Source organism: Theobroma cacao, chromosome 9 (assembly GCF_053813885.1).
Source record: "Theobroma cacao isolate CCN51 chromosome 9, ASM5381388v1, whole genome shotgun sequence".
Taxonomy (NCBI): domain Eukaryota; kingdom Viridiplantae; phylum Streptophyta; class Magnoliopsida; order Malvales; family Malvaceae; genus Theobroma; species Theobroma cacao.
In genome coordinates this window covers 4,715,835-4,729,277 of record NC_142647.1, presented here as the reverse complement: position 1 = coordinate 4,729,277, position 13,443 = coordinate 4,715,835, and the positions used below count along the sequence as shown (strand labels likewise).

General features: G+C 34.9%; 3 protein-coding genes and 1 long non-coding RNA gene across 11 annotated transcripts; 1 reads left to right on the top strand and 3 right to left on the bottom strand.

Annotated features, from left to right (window-relative positions):
- Positions 1-48: 48 nt before the first annotated feature.
- On the bottom strand, positions 49-3,681 carry LOC18588406 (Transducin family protein / WD-40 repeat family protein). The gene is made up of 12 exons (XM_007012790.3): positions 3,546-3,681; positions 3,274-3,440; positions 3,015-3,093; positions 2,654-2,833; positions 2,455-2,553; positions 1,904-2,072; positions 1,677-1,783; positions 1,418-1,557; positions 1,247-1,319; positions 806-921; positions 543-660; positions 49-469 (listed from the first exon to the last, which is right to left on the bottom strand). The coding sequence occupies exons 1-12, from the start codon at positions 3,591-3,593 to the stop codon at positions 338-340; spliced, it is 1,428 nt and encodes a 475-aa protein (XP_007012852.2). The 5' UTR covers positions 3,594-3,681; the 3' UTR covers positions 49-337.
- LOC18588405 (uncharacterized) lies at positions 3,547-9,211 on the bottom strand. 6 transcript variants are annotated; one of them, XM_018128056.2, is made up of 12 exons: positions 9,018-9,211; positions 8,873-8,929; positions 8,693-8,762; positions 8,528-8,601; positions 8,308-8,438; positions 7,797-7,890; positions 7,468-7,610; positions 7,177-7,380; positions 6,338-7,090; positions 5,211-5,333; positions 4,524-4,591; positions 3,547-4,232 (listed from the first exon to the last, which is right to left on the bottom strand). In XM_018128056.2, the coding sequence occupies exons 5-12, from the start codon at positions 8,359-8,361 to the stop codon at positions 4,229-4,231; spliced, it is 1,443 nt and encodes a 480-aa protein (XP_017983545.2). In that variant the 5' UTR covers positions 8,362-8,438; positions 8,528-8,601; positions 8,693-8,762; positions 8,873-8,929; positions 9,018-9,211; the 3' UTR covers positions 3,547-4,228. The 6 variants fall into 6 exon arrangements, with proteins under 6 accessions (XP_017983545.2, XP_007012849.3, XP_088665915.1 ...); XM_007012787.3 differs by having other exon boundaries at positions 8,711-8,762; XM_088809789.1 differs by having other exon boundaries at positions 7,177-7,293; positions 8,711-8,762.
- A 222-nt stretch (positions 9,212-9,433) lies between these two features.
- On the top strand, positions 9,434-10,819 carry LOC18588404 (uncharacterized). Of its 2 annotated transcripts, XR_016028350.1 has the most exons (3): positions 9,434-9,573; positions 9,893-10,033; positions 10,206-10,819. It is a non-coding gene; the product is annotated as an uncharacterized LOC18588404 (long non-coding RNA). The 2 variants fall into 2 exon arrangements; XR_001929567.2 differs by lacking the exon at positions 10,206-10,819 and having other exon boundaries at positions 9,893-10,189.
- LOC18588403 (uncharacterized) lies at positions 9,620-11,516 on the bottom strand. Of its 2 annotated transcripts, none has more exons than XM_007012784.3 (2): positions 11,182-11,516; positions 9,620-10,087 (listed from the first exon to the last, which is right to left on the bottom strand). In XM_007012784.3, the coding sequence occupies exons 1-2, from the start codon at positions 11,294-11,296 to the stop codon at positions 9,744-9,746; spliced, it is 459 nt and encodes a 152-aa protein (XP_007012846.3). In that variant the 5' UTR covers positions 11,297-11,516; the 3' UTR covers positions 9,620-9,743. The 2 variants fall into 2 exon arrangements, with proteins under 2 accessions (XP_007012846.3, XP_007012847.3); XM_007012785.3 differs by lacking the exon at positions 11,182-11,516 and adding an exon at positions 10,601-10,734.
- Positions 11,517-13,443: the final 1,927 nt, after the last annotated feature.

Sequence of the window (13,443 nt, the reverse complement as noted above, 5' to 3'; positions counted from 1 at the left end):
AAGTCATAAGATAAATTCTTCTCTATATGGTAAAACTCATATCATAGATTAGCCAAAAAATTTTCTTATAAGCAGTTACAGTATTTCTTTATCAAATCGTCGAACATTGAGACTCTCCATTAACACACGATACTGTGAAAGACAATAAAATATCGCGAGCAGCCAGCAGCTGTCATAAGTAAGACCAAACCGAAAATACTTTGGAAGCAAACGATTTTTCTACTCTGGTGCACCAAGGGGAGAAACAGAAAAAGCTACACCATAATTCACACATGTACGGATGTATGCTTCAAATCAGCTGCTGATTCATACTTAAAGCAGTGAACCAAGTCATTTTTCAAGAACCATTGGAGGGGAGAGTACTCTGTATATTTGAAGGCATTAGGATGTTGAAACCATCTGCTGCAGTTGACACAATCATTCCAGGAATCTGAGCATGCCAATGAAGTTCTTTCAAGTCCTTCTGCCCCTGTTCATAATGGAAAGAGTGTTAAAAGATAAGAGTCAGCAAGCATCTTCAATTCAATACTGGGATTAAGTACCTGATGAACAAAAAGAAGTTGCGGAGGTAAATCTTCTGGGGCATTAACTTGCTCCCTTGTTTGAGCTTTGAACTCTGCTTCCTCTTCTTCATCCTTTTCTAAAGAAAGATCCCATATTCTGAAAATTGGAGCAAAAGAAAATCAAATAATCAATTAACAAAATTCAGAGTGAGAGAGATCTTCAAATGTCCAATATCCTATTCCTGGCATCTCATCTATCAAGTTTGTTAGCCTCCATATTCTACCACTTTACAAGTACTCACGTTAACTGATTATCAGAAGATGAAACTGCCAAAGTGGAGGCTTCATGTGGGCTCCACTCAATGGATGTCACAGGATATTTATGGTACTTGAAATGAGCTACCACTGTATTTCCATCCTGCCCACGCAAAACAATAGATCAGTACCATCAGTATTAGCAACAGTAAATTATAGTTGATGGCTTGGGTAGAGTTCGTTAGAAAACAATCATCTCAAATAGAAACATGAAAGTGAAGCTTAAAAACTTTAATTGCAGCCTAAGATAATAAAAAGAGCAGAACGGAAAACAAAAGAAGCACTAATGAATCTAGAAAAAATCTTCAAAAACCAGATGACATAACATTTAAGATAAACAAAACTTCGCCGACTCAAGTATAAGTCCACTGTCAGATTTCTTTTTTGATCAAACCAAGTACCACCCTACCAAAGGTTAGTAGACATACCTTGAGCAACCTAAAATCATGAATTGAAAATGTTCCATCATCACTTCCAGATGCTAACATACAACTAGCCTGCCTAATAAAGAATCAAGGATGCACAAAGTCAAAAAGTTTGATGATCCAGAGGAAAGAGTTCAAACAAAAGAGCAATTGATTCTATCAAGACTGAAGTACCTGTTCCATGAGACTACATTCACATCTGCATCATGTGCCTTAAAAGAAGCTGCAGGTGACTTGCCTAAACGGATATCCCAAATTGCAATAGTCCCATCCACAGAACAGGAGACAAATGCATGAGGTTCAGTTGGACTCCACTGCAAATAAAAGTTGAAAAGATAAATGGTTACTAAATTAAGATAGTGCAAAACAATGTTTAAGCACAAGTTTAGACTTCAAAAAGATTCAATCATTACTTCAAGACAAAATTACACACTTGTAGGTCTTCTACACTTGCAGAATGTCCAACAAATGGAGTAGCATCAACATTCCATGTTGAACCAGATGTAGGCTCCCACAAATGAATACAATTCTTGCAGTCCCCTAGAAAATATGAAAAACATCACATTCACCATAGACAATCTACAATCCATAAAGCAAATGACAGTTCAAGATTACTTAGATGTCAAATGAGAATTTTTCACAATTATTACTCAACAATACCTGTAACAAGTCTTCCAGCGACAACAGGACTCCAATCAATTGCATAGCCTTCATCTTTGTGGCCACGGAAGTTAACTAATGGAGCCTGATTAAAAACTGAAGAAGCTCCCTGGACACCTTCCGTCTCTGACTCCGCTAAAGCATTCAGATGAGAACTGAAGTCCCACACCTGCAACAAACGGTATCAAATAAGCAAAGCAAGCAAAAGATCATGTCCCTAGTTTGTACATATACGAGTGTTTCCCATCATTAAATGCATTATATTACAATTTAAAACCATTATAAATACACCCCCACCCCCCCCAGCCCCCCAAAAAAAAAAAAGAAGGCAAAAGATATGGAAAGGTAAACAGTGAATTTTCTCTCTCCATGCTTCTTGTAAATCAACAGGATTTACTCCTCATCATCCATTTTCCTGTTCTCTAAAATTCTCTCTCTCAATTATGCACAATTCTCCTTTTTCTCACTTTTGATAGTTTTTTGGCCAATCAGTTAATTATTAAATTTTAAATTGCTAAGACTGAACAAAATCTTTGGATTATGAGTCTGACCTGAACATGGCCACTATCAGCCCAAGATGCACATATGTGAGGATTTTGTGTCATTGCACGTATACGGTTAACACATCCATGATGAGCTACCTTTCGCAACTGCAGATTTAAACAAGAAAAAAAATTAAGGAACAATATAAATCAAATAATAAACACCAGAGATGATATAACTAGAAATGTCAAAGAAACAAGAAATTGCCTGCAAAACTGGTGCACCAGATCCACCTTCTTCCTCATCTGCACTATCCTCACTATCACTACTTTCTGCATCCATATCAGGATCATCCTCCACGGATTTGGTAGGAACTAGTTCACGTCTTTTCCCAGAAACATTACTTACTTTAAACACTCCAATAGAGTTCCAAGAAGCTTTCTCAGCCTGCAGAATCATAAACATGAACATCAATAAGAGTATAATTATGTAACACGACAAGAGATCAAATGAACATAACACAAAGTCGAAAATATAGACCATCTACTCTGAGTAACTAAGAGAAGAAAAATTTTGCTCTATCGATCCCTAAACTATTACCTTAATATTAATAAGAAATGATGCTTACCTGAGTGCCTGTAACAAAATACACTGTATGCGGAAAATCTTTCCTGTCTGAACCCAATGAATCGCGAACAATATCAAAGCTGTCAAAAAAATCCAATTTCTACGTTAAAACCAATAAAACGAAACAAATATAAAATATAAAGTAATCACTTTTCAAAAACCCACTTTACATTTTCTATAAACATTTCCAATTTCTCTCACTTATCCCATTACTTTCTCAGCAAACAAACACCAAAAAATGGAAAAAATTCAAAAATTACCTCAAACAAGGCCATCCAATGTGAAAAGCGTGAAGAGAATTATAAGCAGAAGAGTCACACTGAAGCTCTTCTCCTTCCTCCAATTCGTCGACTCCTGGTTGCCAAACCCTTGGCTGAATCGTCGGCACCGAAGAAGATGCTGATGCTCCATCTCCTTTCTTTGAGCCCTTTTTACGAAACCAATAACAGAACAAATTTTAGTGTTAATAAAAGAACCCAAATTTAAGCTGAATTCTAAAGAACAGATTAAGAGTTGGTTTTTGCAATTGAACCTTGTTCTTTCTCTTTGCCTTTTTAGGGTTTTTGAGAGTGCGAGCCATTTGGTTTTTGTGGGTTTATTCAGAGTAGCAGTGAGAAGAAGAAAACAGAGAGGGTTTTTCGATGGCCGCTAGGGCTTAAGATCTTATGCGCTTTCGCCTGTTAAGATTATTTTTGGGTATTTTTAAAATGTTCCAAAAACTTTACTAAATTGCAAATAGGTCCCTTAATTAAGTAAGTATTGCGAATCTGGCTAAATACTTGTTTGAAACAAATATTATTTTGATGCTATTACTATAGTCATACATTTGTTAAGGCTAATATACTTAATTAAAATGAGTAAATATTATTTACTTATATAATAATTTTAATTTACAACAAGTGAAATTTACATTTGATCTGAAGAATTGAAAATATGGCAACAAATTTACATCTCCTTTTGTACTGGTGTTTTGTGTACCACTCATTTTGGTGGTGTGAATTGCACAGGTCCAGGCTTGAACCATTACAGATGTTGTGAGGTCGACCCCTACAAGTACAGCTGCCATAAGCCATGGCCCAGCAGGGAAATAATAGAGTTACATCAATATGATTGGAACATTCTCCTTTACATATGTAATGCTGGAAGAGGATTTAGTCAACAAAACTTTTGCATATGTAGAGGATCCAAAGAATTCCAAACTGTCAGCAGCTGACCTTATCTGCAAGGTCATATAACAGGCAATACACATCAGGTTATGCATAACACAGTTAGCTTATTCATGTTTGTTTTGCGTAGGTTATAGACTTGAACTTTGTGTTTCTTTCAGAGGATAATGGAAATGTATGTGGAGGAAAACTTTTGGGAAAACAAGGAAACAAGAATTTAGACCATATTTCAATAGAAAATTGCAGAGGTTGTACAAGGGTCAAGGAGGCAAAGTTTGTAAAGAAAGGTAAGCACGGTCTATGCTGGTAAAGAGAATGAAATTCAACAACAAAGACATGGATACCTGTACGTCCTTTTTCTAGTTAGGAGAACCAGCGTTGCAAAGCTCACCATGATTATGGCTCTAATCACCTGAGGTAAAGAAGAGAAATTAGCAGTGACATTTTGCAGAAAGAAGCTCATCCACAACTTGTTTCTATCCCCTATTCATGAGGGTATTTGACAACAAAATAGAGAGTATAGAAACAGAAAGAGGATTCATTGAGTATGATTCGAATTTCGATGGAATTCTAGATATTAAAGGAATTCACACTCTAAGCGACTCCATGAAGTTAGAATTCTATTGTCATTTCAGTCGATATTAGATAATTGCAGTTCATTGCAAATGCATTGATTTCTAAATTGATTGTTCAGTCACATTAAGATCTTGGCCAGCAACGGTAAACAATTGTTAAATCATGTCACGATTCTTAAAACTTTTGGAACAACAATGTAGCAATGAATATGTAGTCATTTGAGCATGGTAGGAGTGTCATAGAGGCTTATATTATACTTTGAAGGTTACTGGCATGCTTTATTTGAGTCACTAATACAACTCTCACCAAGAGTAAAATTCATATAAAAGTCACGAGGAAAAGTAAAAACGTTTTGCATTATGTCACACTTCATAAGATCTCCAGGATGATTCTAACAACAACTTGCCAGGGTAAACATATCTCGGTGCTTCAATAGTAAAACAAAAAAATATAACCTGTCCAACAGGTCCTATGGTGTGTTCAGGATCCCTGAAATTCTCGAGCTTTGGTCTTAACTTTTGAGAAGAAGACTTCGCATCTCCATTCGCCTCATTACCAGTTCCAGCATCAGCATTAACCTGAAAATAATAGGCAAACAAAATGGTTTGGTTATATGATAGTAGAATCAACTGCAAAAAGATTCAGTGCAACCAAATTTGAACATATTTAATCAGCTTACCCCTGATCAACTTCCAGTTTATTAGCAGGCTGCTGTTTACCAAACCAAGAACTTAATATAGATATCCTCAAGTGACACTAGTGTTCTTAATCCATCAGAATACAAATGCATGAGAAAGTTTCAGCTTTGCATTACGTCCACTCAAGGGGGATGACAGTCTAACGTGGATATGGCATTAACTGCACGTCATTCTGAACTGTTCCTATATATGCTGAACATAGTAATTATCTAATTGGCAACATCTGCCTAAGTTCTAAATTCAGTACAGTGCTTGACACTGTGCAATAAGTTAGCTCTTCATACGATGGTTCCTTATGCCTTTTATTCCATCAAGATGCATGATTAACATGTGGCAATATAAACTCCTAGTTCCAATCATATTTTCCTGAGTGCTCCTAATTAGTAACTATACGAATGGTGTAGATGTTCAATTGCTAAGAATGGTGCTCTGAAATAGGTTGTGCTAACTTTTTAATGTAGTGTCATTGGTGATTTTATTTCCTCTGTTCAATTCCAAGACCAACGAACTATCTTTTGACATTTCAGCCTAGTTTTGATTTTCTTCCCCTTCTGAAGAATGTTCTTATCTTTATAAGCTGCAGAAGGATTAATAAATTTTCTTACTTATTTTTCCAGGAATCAGCATGCACCCATGCAGTATAATAACTATAGATCATTGCAGTTAACAGAGAGAAACAGTAATTTGCAGTAATATCTTTTTCGTTTTTTCACCAGTTTATGGAAATAGAAACCCAACACAAATTAATGGCAGATTCCAACACCTGTAATTTTCCTCTGCTATATTATTGTACAAACATGATAAAAGGACAGAGGCCCAAAATATTAAAATTAATTAATCCAATATCAGTGAAACTTCAAGGCTATATGGGATATCTTACAAACCTCTCCTGTATTTTTTGGATCACGAGCACTCAACTTTATTTGGTGGGTATTTGTTTCATCCCAGAAACCTCCCGTTAGATCCATTATTTGTTTGCCACCAGTTGTTATGCACAAGCATTTTGCTTCACCTGGAAATATCCAGAGACCAGAGCTTCCAATGGAACAGTGGTCATCACTCCAAATAGCCACTGATTTCAATTTTTCATTTAAATTGCCTTCAGCGCCTCGTGGATCCTTTAGGAAAATCTCATCCCCACCCTCCTTTGCTACTAAATTTCTGCTAGAATGTTGCTTTTTGGAAAACAAGTTCCAAGATTGGTTGCCTTTTGAATGCTTGTCAAGCATTCTGCGGGAGAATGCAGCTTTCTCTAACGCTCTCTTGAACTCTTCAGAATATTTCTTCTCTTCCTTCTCGTCACTTTCTTTCTGTATAACTTTAAATTTATTCTTCAAATCTAAATTTTTTCTTTCAGTTTGAATACATGCTGCATTTGACTCCTTCAACTGCTGAGTTTCCTTAGATGATGCAGCCTCATATATAGGTTTGACACAACCAATTGTCTGTACTTTTTCCCTAAAATATATATTGGTTTGTTCAAATTCTTTTGTATTGATCCTTCCTAAATTTGCCTTCGGTGGTATGATCTTTTCTGTCTCAACTTCATTAAGCTGTGAATTTGCTAGAAAAGAGTCCATTCCAATGTTTCTTGTCTGAGGTTTTTTTGGCAGTGGTTTAATAGAAGATTTCATATCCTGCCACAGACCAAGTTCCAGTAATCTTAATCATGTGCCTAAGTTGCAATAACAAATGAGAATTTTAAGCAATATGCTCCATATACCTGATTTAGACCATCCTCAAACGCACTTATCATTTTCCTTACATTGCTATGGGCTTTCCCCGCTGCTCCCAGCTTCTTGGAGTTATTAGCCTTCTCCAGTTCTGAAGGAACTGAATCCTGGGGACATAATTCAGTTAGATGGACATTGGCTGCTTGTGACATGGACTTGGCTGATGAATTTGCTTCTTTTTCATCTCTGTCATTCTAAATATTCATACGAAATGAACATTAGGAAAACTTAAGGTTTGTTAGTCAAGAGGAAAAGGTTGGCAATGCTGAGTAATCCTTAACTGTGCTCTTTTGCTTCTCAACAGAATCACTTCTGTCTCTGCTGTCAATATCAAATTTGGCATCCTTGAAGAAATTGAAAGGGACCGACACTAGACTGGCTTCATTGGCTACCAATCCACTTTGGGAAAAACTTTCTTCTGAACCTTGAGAAGAGAGAGCACTCAATACATCAAGAGAAAGCCTTTTACAGTTTGATATATGCAACACCAATTAATTCAATTCATTTTTACCTCATGCAAGTTTCGTGAACTGTTTCATTTTTCTTTTCTTTTCAAGTCCCCCATTTTCGGGGCAAAAGGAAAATGAAAGCTGAGTAAGCAAGATCGAACCTGAAACTTCATTATAACTGACAGAAGCACTTATGGGACTTCCATGACCACTATTGCAAAGCTCATCATGTTTCTTCTTCAGTGCAGATTCTCTCTGCAAATGAAATCAAAATGAAACTTAATTATGCTAGCAAAGGGACTAAGTTTATCAAGATCACGAAATTTAAAGGGGAATTCAATAGGTTTGTCATTGATCATAGAGGTAATGCAACTCATTGGATATAATATACATTCGGTAGTACTGGTTTATAGTGTAACTTATCTAGAGACTATCCGAAATAACTTCTAGATGTAAATATGAACAGAAGATCATGTCATTCGTTGAAGAGACTAAATAGATTCCATTTCCAGGATCATTTGTAAGTGCTCTACCTTTTTTACACTATACATTAAGCATTTGAATTTTAGGTTAATTTACAGCTATAACAGGGGATTAGTTCTGTAAGTCCTCTAGGAAGAAGTATAATTCATTGCATCAAAAGAAAAAGCGTTAAAGTAGAGGAAACAATACCATTGTCCGGATTCTCTGGCGCTCTTCTTCACTGAGGACAAACTGCAACTTCATATGTACATGCCCGCCTCCTTCAAGGAAAAATATGTCATCCCAAACCCCTTTCTCAACCACCAATCTGGTCTCAACTCCTGCCCCAGAACAGTATTATTTCAAACAGCCTTACTACTAGAAAGAAACCCAATATTTCAATGAACGTGGAAAACGAATAGGGGCAAACCAGTATGAGAAATTTCATTTCCCTCGGCATCTTGAAGGGTTATAATCAAATTGTCCCGAAGGGTTGTCAATGGACTGTGCCATAGCAAACATGTTGGAATTCAAGAGCAAAAGTCAAAAGTTGAAAACAGAGCAAAACCGAAGGAAAAAATACAGAAGTCGATACAGTGTTCAAAATCACTACAATGAGAAGTCTCCCTTGTCCCAAGTCTGGTACTCTCTTTTTCCCATGGAAACTGCGATATCAAGGATGGAACTTTAGTAAGATTTTCTACTCACTTAGTACACATATGTATTGCCATTCAAGATACGAAAATTAGGACAAAAAAAAGTGTTGATTGACTACCTTTTATTGATGTTTTTGAAGCTGTTGATGATGAGTCGAGCCCATTGAAATCCAGAACTGAAATGAATCAAATAAGAAAGTACTGAAAAATGAGTATGAACTTCAACTGCCCTTTTTGAATTACAGTTAGAACAGTTCTTGGTACCTGTAACTTGGATGGTTCCTGGCATTTGAGATAAAGCTTTGCAGTGACACTAGAAGAGTAGAGAAGATGATAAGAGATTAACCAGTGACTAAAACTAGCATTTTTATTTCAAATTTGATGTTTGGAAGGATAGCTTCAAAGAAAAGCATGGGTGCACCCGGGAGAGTTTTAGAATTGGTACTGGATGGAAAAATATATGTGGCTGGACTTGAATGAAAGGTTACATAACGGACCCCACTACTTCAAAGCCGGAGGGGTGGGAAGCCAAACTCTTATCTTTTGTCTCACTTAGAGCTTCTAGGCGCAGTTGCCTGCAGGCCCTTTACCCCGAAGTAGGCATCCTATTAAGGCAACTTCGCAGAAGGAGAATAAGTAACTACCTCTCCGTTTAGTTTGTTGCCTTTTGTTTCTGATAGGTGTGTGATGTTGTTAATCAAAGCAAGACACACTTTCACTGCTATATTACATTGACTACACTGAATTCTTTTGCTGTTTTGCCAATCGAGAAGATTCAATTAGTTTGGGAGGAAGCAGACGTGATGAATGTCTTAGACCAGTAAGTACTGCAGTTAAATCTACTACAAGTTCTTAAATATCCAATCTCATAAGAAATGGGCAACAAAAACCAAAAGCCCATCTTTGGTATGCGATTTTTCAAAACCATACTTAACAGTGACTTGTTCTTCATTACAACAACAATTTGTCAAGTAGGAGGAGAGGCCCCAATCAAATTCTAGGCATAGATTTGGAACGCATAAACTGCTTGAGAATGGCCTTCTCTTCATCAATTCTTTTTCTTTCTTCAGGATCCTTAGGCTTGACTTTTCTTTTCTCTTCCAATATCCACTCAAAAAGTTCACACCGCTGATTTTCAGGTATAGGCTCCAAAACCTTTGGTGGTGTTGCAACAACCGGAAAGATTGGTGGTTCCTCGTAAACTGGGGTAGGTGTCAACGGAGCAGAAGAAAGATCTGCTTCAGTTTTACTCTTTTCAGGCTCCATCTCTATTTTAGCAGGTTTGTTATCCACAATGCTTGAATTCTTCTTTCTTGCCTTTGCAAACATGTAAGCTGCAACAGGGAGAAAGAATGTCAGCTAATTCCAAAAGAGCACTCAAAATTAAGCAAATTTTATGTCCCATAATAAAGCCATAAAACTTCCAATTCAGATCATACTTTTGCTTCACAGGCCTTCAAACAAAAAATGAAATGGTGCATGAGTGGAAGATTCAGTTGATCCAGGCCTGCTAGTTAATGCGAAGCTCATTGATCATGGTTTATCATCACTGCAAATCAATATTATGCAATTCTTCCATGAATTCTGATCCTCAAGAATGATAAATGCAACCAAGCGACAATTATTCTTGAATAATAACAAAGACACTAATTTTAGAATGAAAACTCGATGTTCCTCTGAAACAAAATTCTACTGCAAGGACAGCAACAGAAAAAAAAGTTGCAAAAAAATTGTCATTTACCAGTTGTAAAGTTTAACACTAATAGGCGTTACTCAAACAGAAAGAACAATACCAGTGACTAAAATTAAATGTCATCAACGCAAAAGCTTTGACAATAACAGAGTACCTAGATCACTTGCCCCTCTCAGTTCATAGAGCATCCCTTCAACCTCCCATAGGAAGTAACAACTATTTATGCCCACAATCTGTTTGATTTAGAGCATCGCATTGTGCTCAATGACTAAGGAAAAGAGCCAAAAATGTCAAACAAGCTAGAAACCAAAGCGCACTTGTCAAAAGCTCAAGCTCCTAACGGCATTGACCTGTTGACAAAATCTTTCAAGAACGTTGTTGCACAAAGCAAAAGAACAATTAAGTCACACGTAATATTAAAGAAGAACCCACTATCAGGACCAAAACAAAAACATTAATTCTACGAAATGCTCCATCAACAAACTAATGAGAGATCAAATCTTTCCGCTTCTAACCTACATCATAATAACAGCCTTCCATACAAGTTTCATCAACCCATTCGCATAAATCTTCCACTACCTCTTTTAACAAAGTCTCTTTCACCTAGTCAATATATCAAACACATCCTAAATCGAACGATGAAAAAACAAGAAATACCACAAAAGGTACGTCAACCTATTGTTAAGAAACTAATAGTATTAGATTTCAAGAATACAAAACCAAAATAAAAAATACCTCCAAGAGCGAGATTGGAAATCAAGAGAATGCGCCAAATGGGCTTGTAGCGATTAATGCGGGATTCCTTAGAAGACAAAGGAGGGGTTTCCATTTGAGAATGAGAAGGTTCCATTTTCTTTTTTTCTTTTTTTTTTTGGATGGGTTGATTGATGAGCCTGGAAGTAACAAAGGGTTTCTCTCTTCTTCTTTTTTGTTGTTGTTCTTGTGGGGTTTTTGGAGGGTTTATCAATCCTGGAATCCAATTTCAAACTTGCTTTGCATTTCAAATCTGTTTGCTTGTGCAAGTAAACGTTGATCAACTGATTCTAGACAACAGTCAGCGTTGTTGGTTGGGTGTTAGAACAATTGAAGTCCAACCCTTGATTTCAATAAAGGCCGAGCTATTGGGCCTAGCCCTTCCAGCTCCAGCCTTTCTAGCAACTGGACGCTTTCCAGCCCATGGAACTGAACTCTTTATATATATAGGCCCATCAAAGCCCATTTCTGTTTGTTGTATCCCATTATTCTTTTTATTTAAGAAAAAAATTATCTGAATTCAAATTTTTATTTTTCAATCTAATATGCCACGAGTATATTCACTTATAAGTTACTATTTTTAACACCTAATAAATCTCTCTTTGTTTTTTCAACATAAAACATGATCTTTATGCTAATCAATCATAATTAGTCAAGACTATGTGGAATTATATGTTATTGAGAAGTATACTTATTCTTGGATTACATTGCATAGTTGTGATTTTTCCTATCTTCTAAGTGAAAAAAAAATAAAATAAATAAAAGGTATAATATTTTAAATAATTTTAAATTATTTAAAAATATTTAAATAAATCATTTTTTATTAAATTTAATTAAATTTTTATATTTTTATTTTAAATTAAATAAGTTTTTATTATTAACAGTTAACTCATAACCATTAGTCAAAACATTACTTATTATTTTATACTCATATAATATTGATATAAAAAGTGAAAAATATTATATCATCATACGATGTCACTATCAACTATGACATGTTAGCACACGTCAACACTAATAATCATTATTTATAAGATATTATTTGATTTAAATTAAAAATATAAGTATTTAATTGAATATAATAAAAATTTTATATTTAAAAATTTTCAAATAATTTAGAAATTTTTTAAATATTATGTCAAAATAAAATTATTAATTTAAATTGAATGAGAATTTCCTTGTTAATTTTTAAAAAATTTTGACTTAAAAAAAAAAGAAAAAAATACAAATCCACTTTTTCCTTCCCCTTTCCCAATTTCTCACATATCAAACAAAAAGAAAATGACGAAAAGAAAGTAAATATTCTTTCAACGATTTCCTTTTTTTTTTTCTTGTTGTCCTCCTACCAAACACAGGTAAAAGGTTTTCTTTTTCCTTTTTGTTTCTTTATTTGGAAAGGGACGGCGGTGGTCCCTCCGGTCTACAAGTGGCTCCGCCAGTTGCACATAAATTGAACAAAGCCATAGTCGCCTTAAAAACCCTATTCTTTTTATATTTATCTTTTGACAATGAAACAAATTACCTACCTTAGTACCAGATATCTGTAAAAATATTGAAACACACCTCTTCTAATAATTTCTTCTTGTTCCTATGCTACCAAATGGGTACAAAGCCTATTTGGTTTCATATAATTAAACCTTATGTCAAATTAAGTATTGCTAGTCTTTTTTTCTGAAATTAATTAGTGCTGCACCATCCAAGATAATTTGTCATAAGGTTAATTCCTAAAATGATATATATGTAACCTTAATTAACTACTTTAACATACTATAATATTTTATACTAGTATAATTAACTTTAGGCTATGGCTTGGGATAAGTGAGGGAATATGTCGCTTTTGTAAATTTTGAATTCTAAGACTAATGAGGTGAGCTTCGATAAATGTTTTAAATTATTGTCACAGTATTCTTCTTTTGTATCTCATCAGAGGGTATAAGGAATTGTTAAAGTAAGTTTTGAATATTTTAGAAACTTTTTATAATTAAGTTAGTCATCTTGATTTAATTATTGCATCAATCTCTTTAATCTTGGTCATTAATGAGTGAATAATTTAAAATGCTAAATAAGGAACCTAACTTCCTGCTATATAATTTAGTGTAAATTTTAAAAGGATTTTATATATATGTATATATTATAAGAGATATTGTCAATACATAAAATAACAAATTATATTATAATTTAAATGAATTAAACAAATTCACAGGCTTTTTATCTCAATTCTATTTAATGCAAATCTACAGGCTA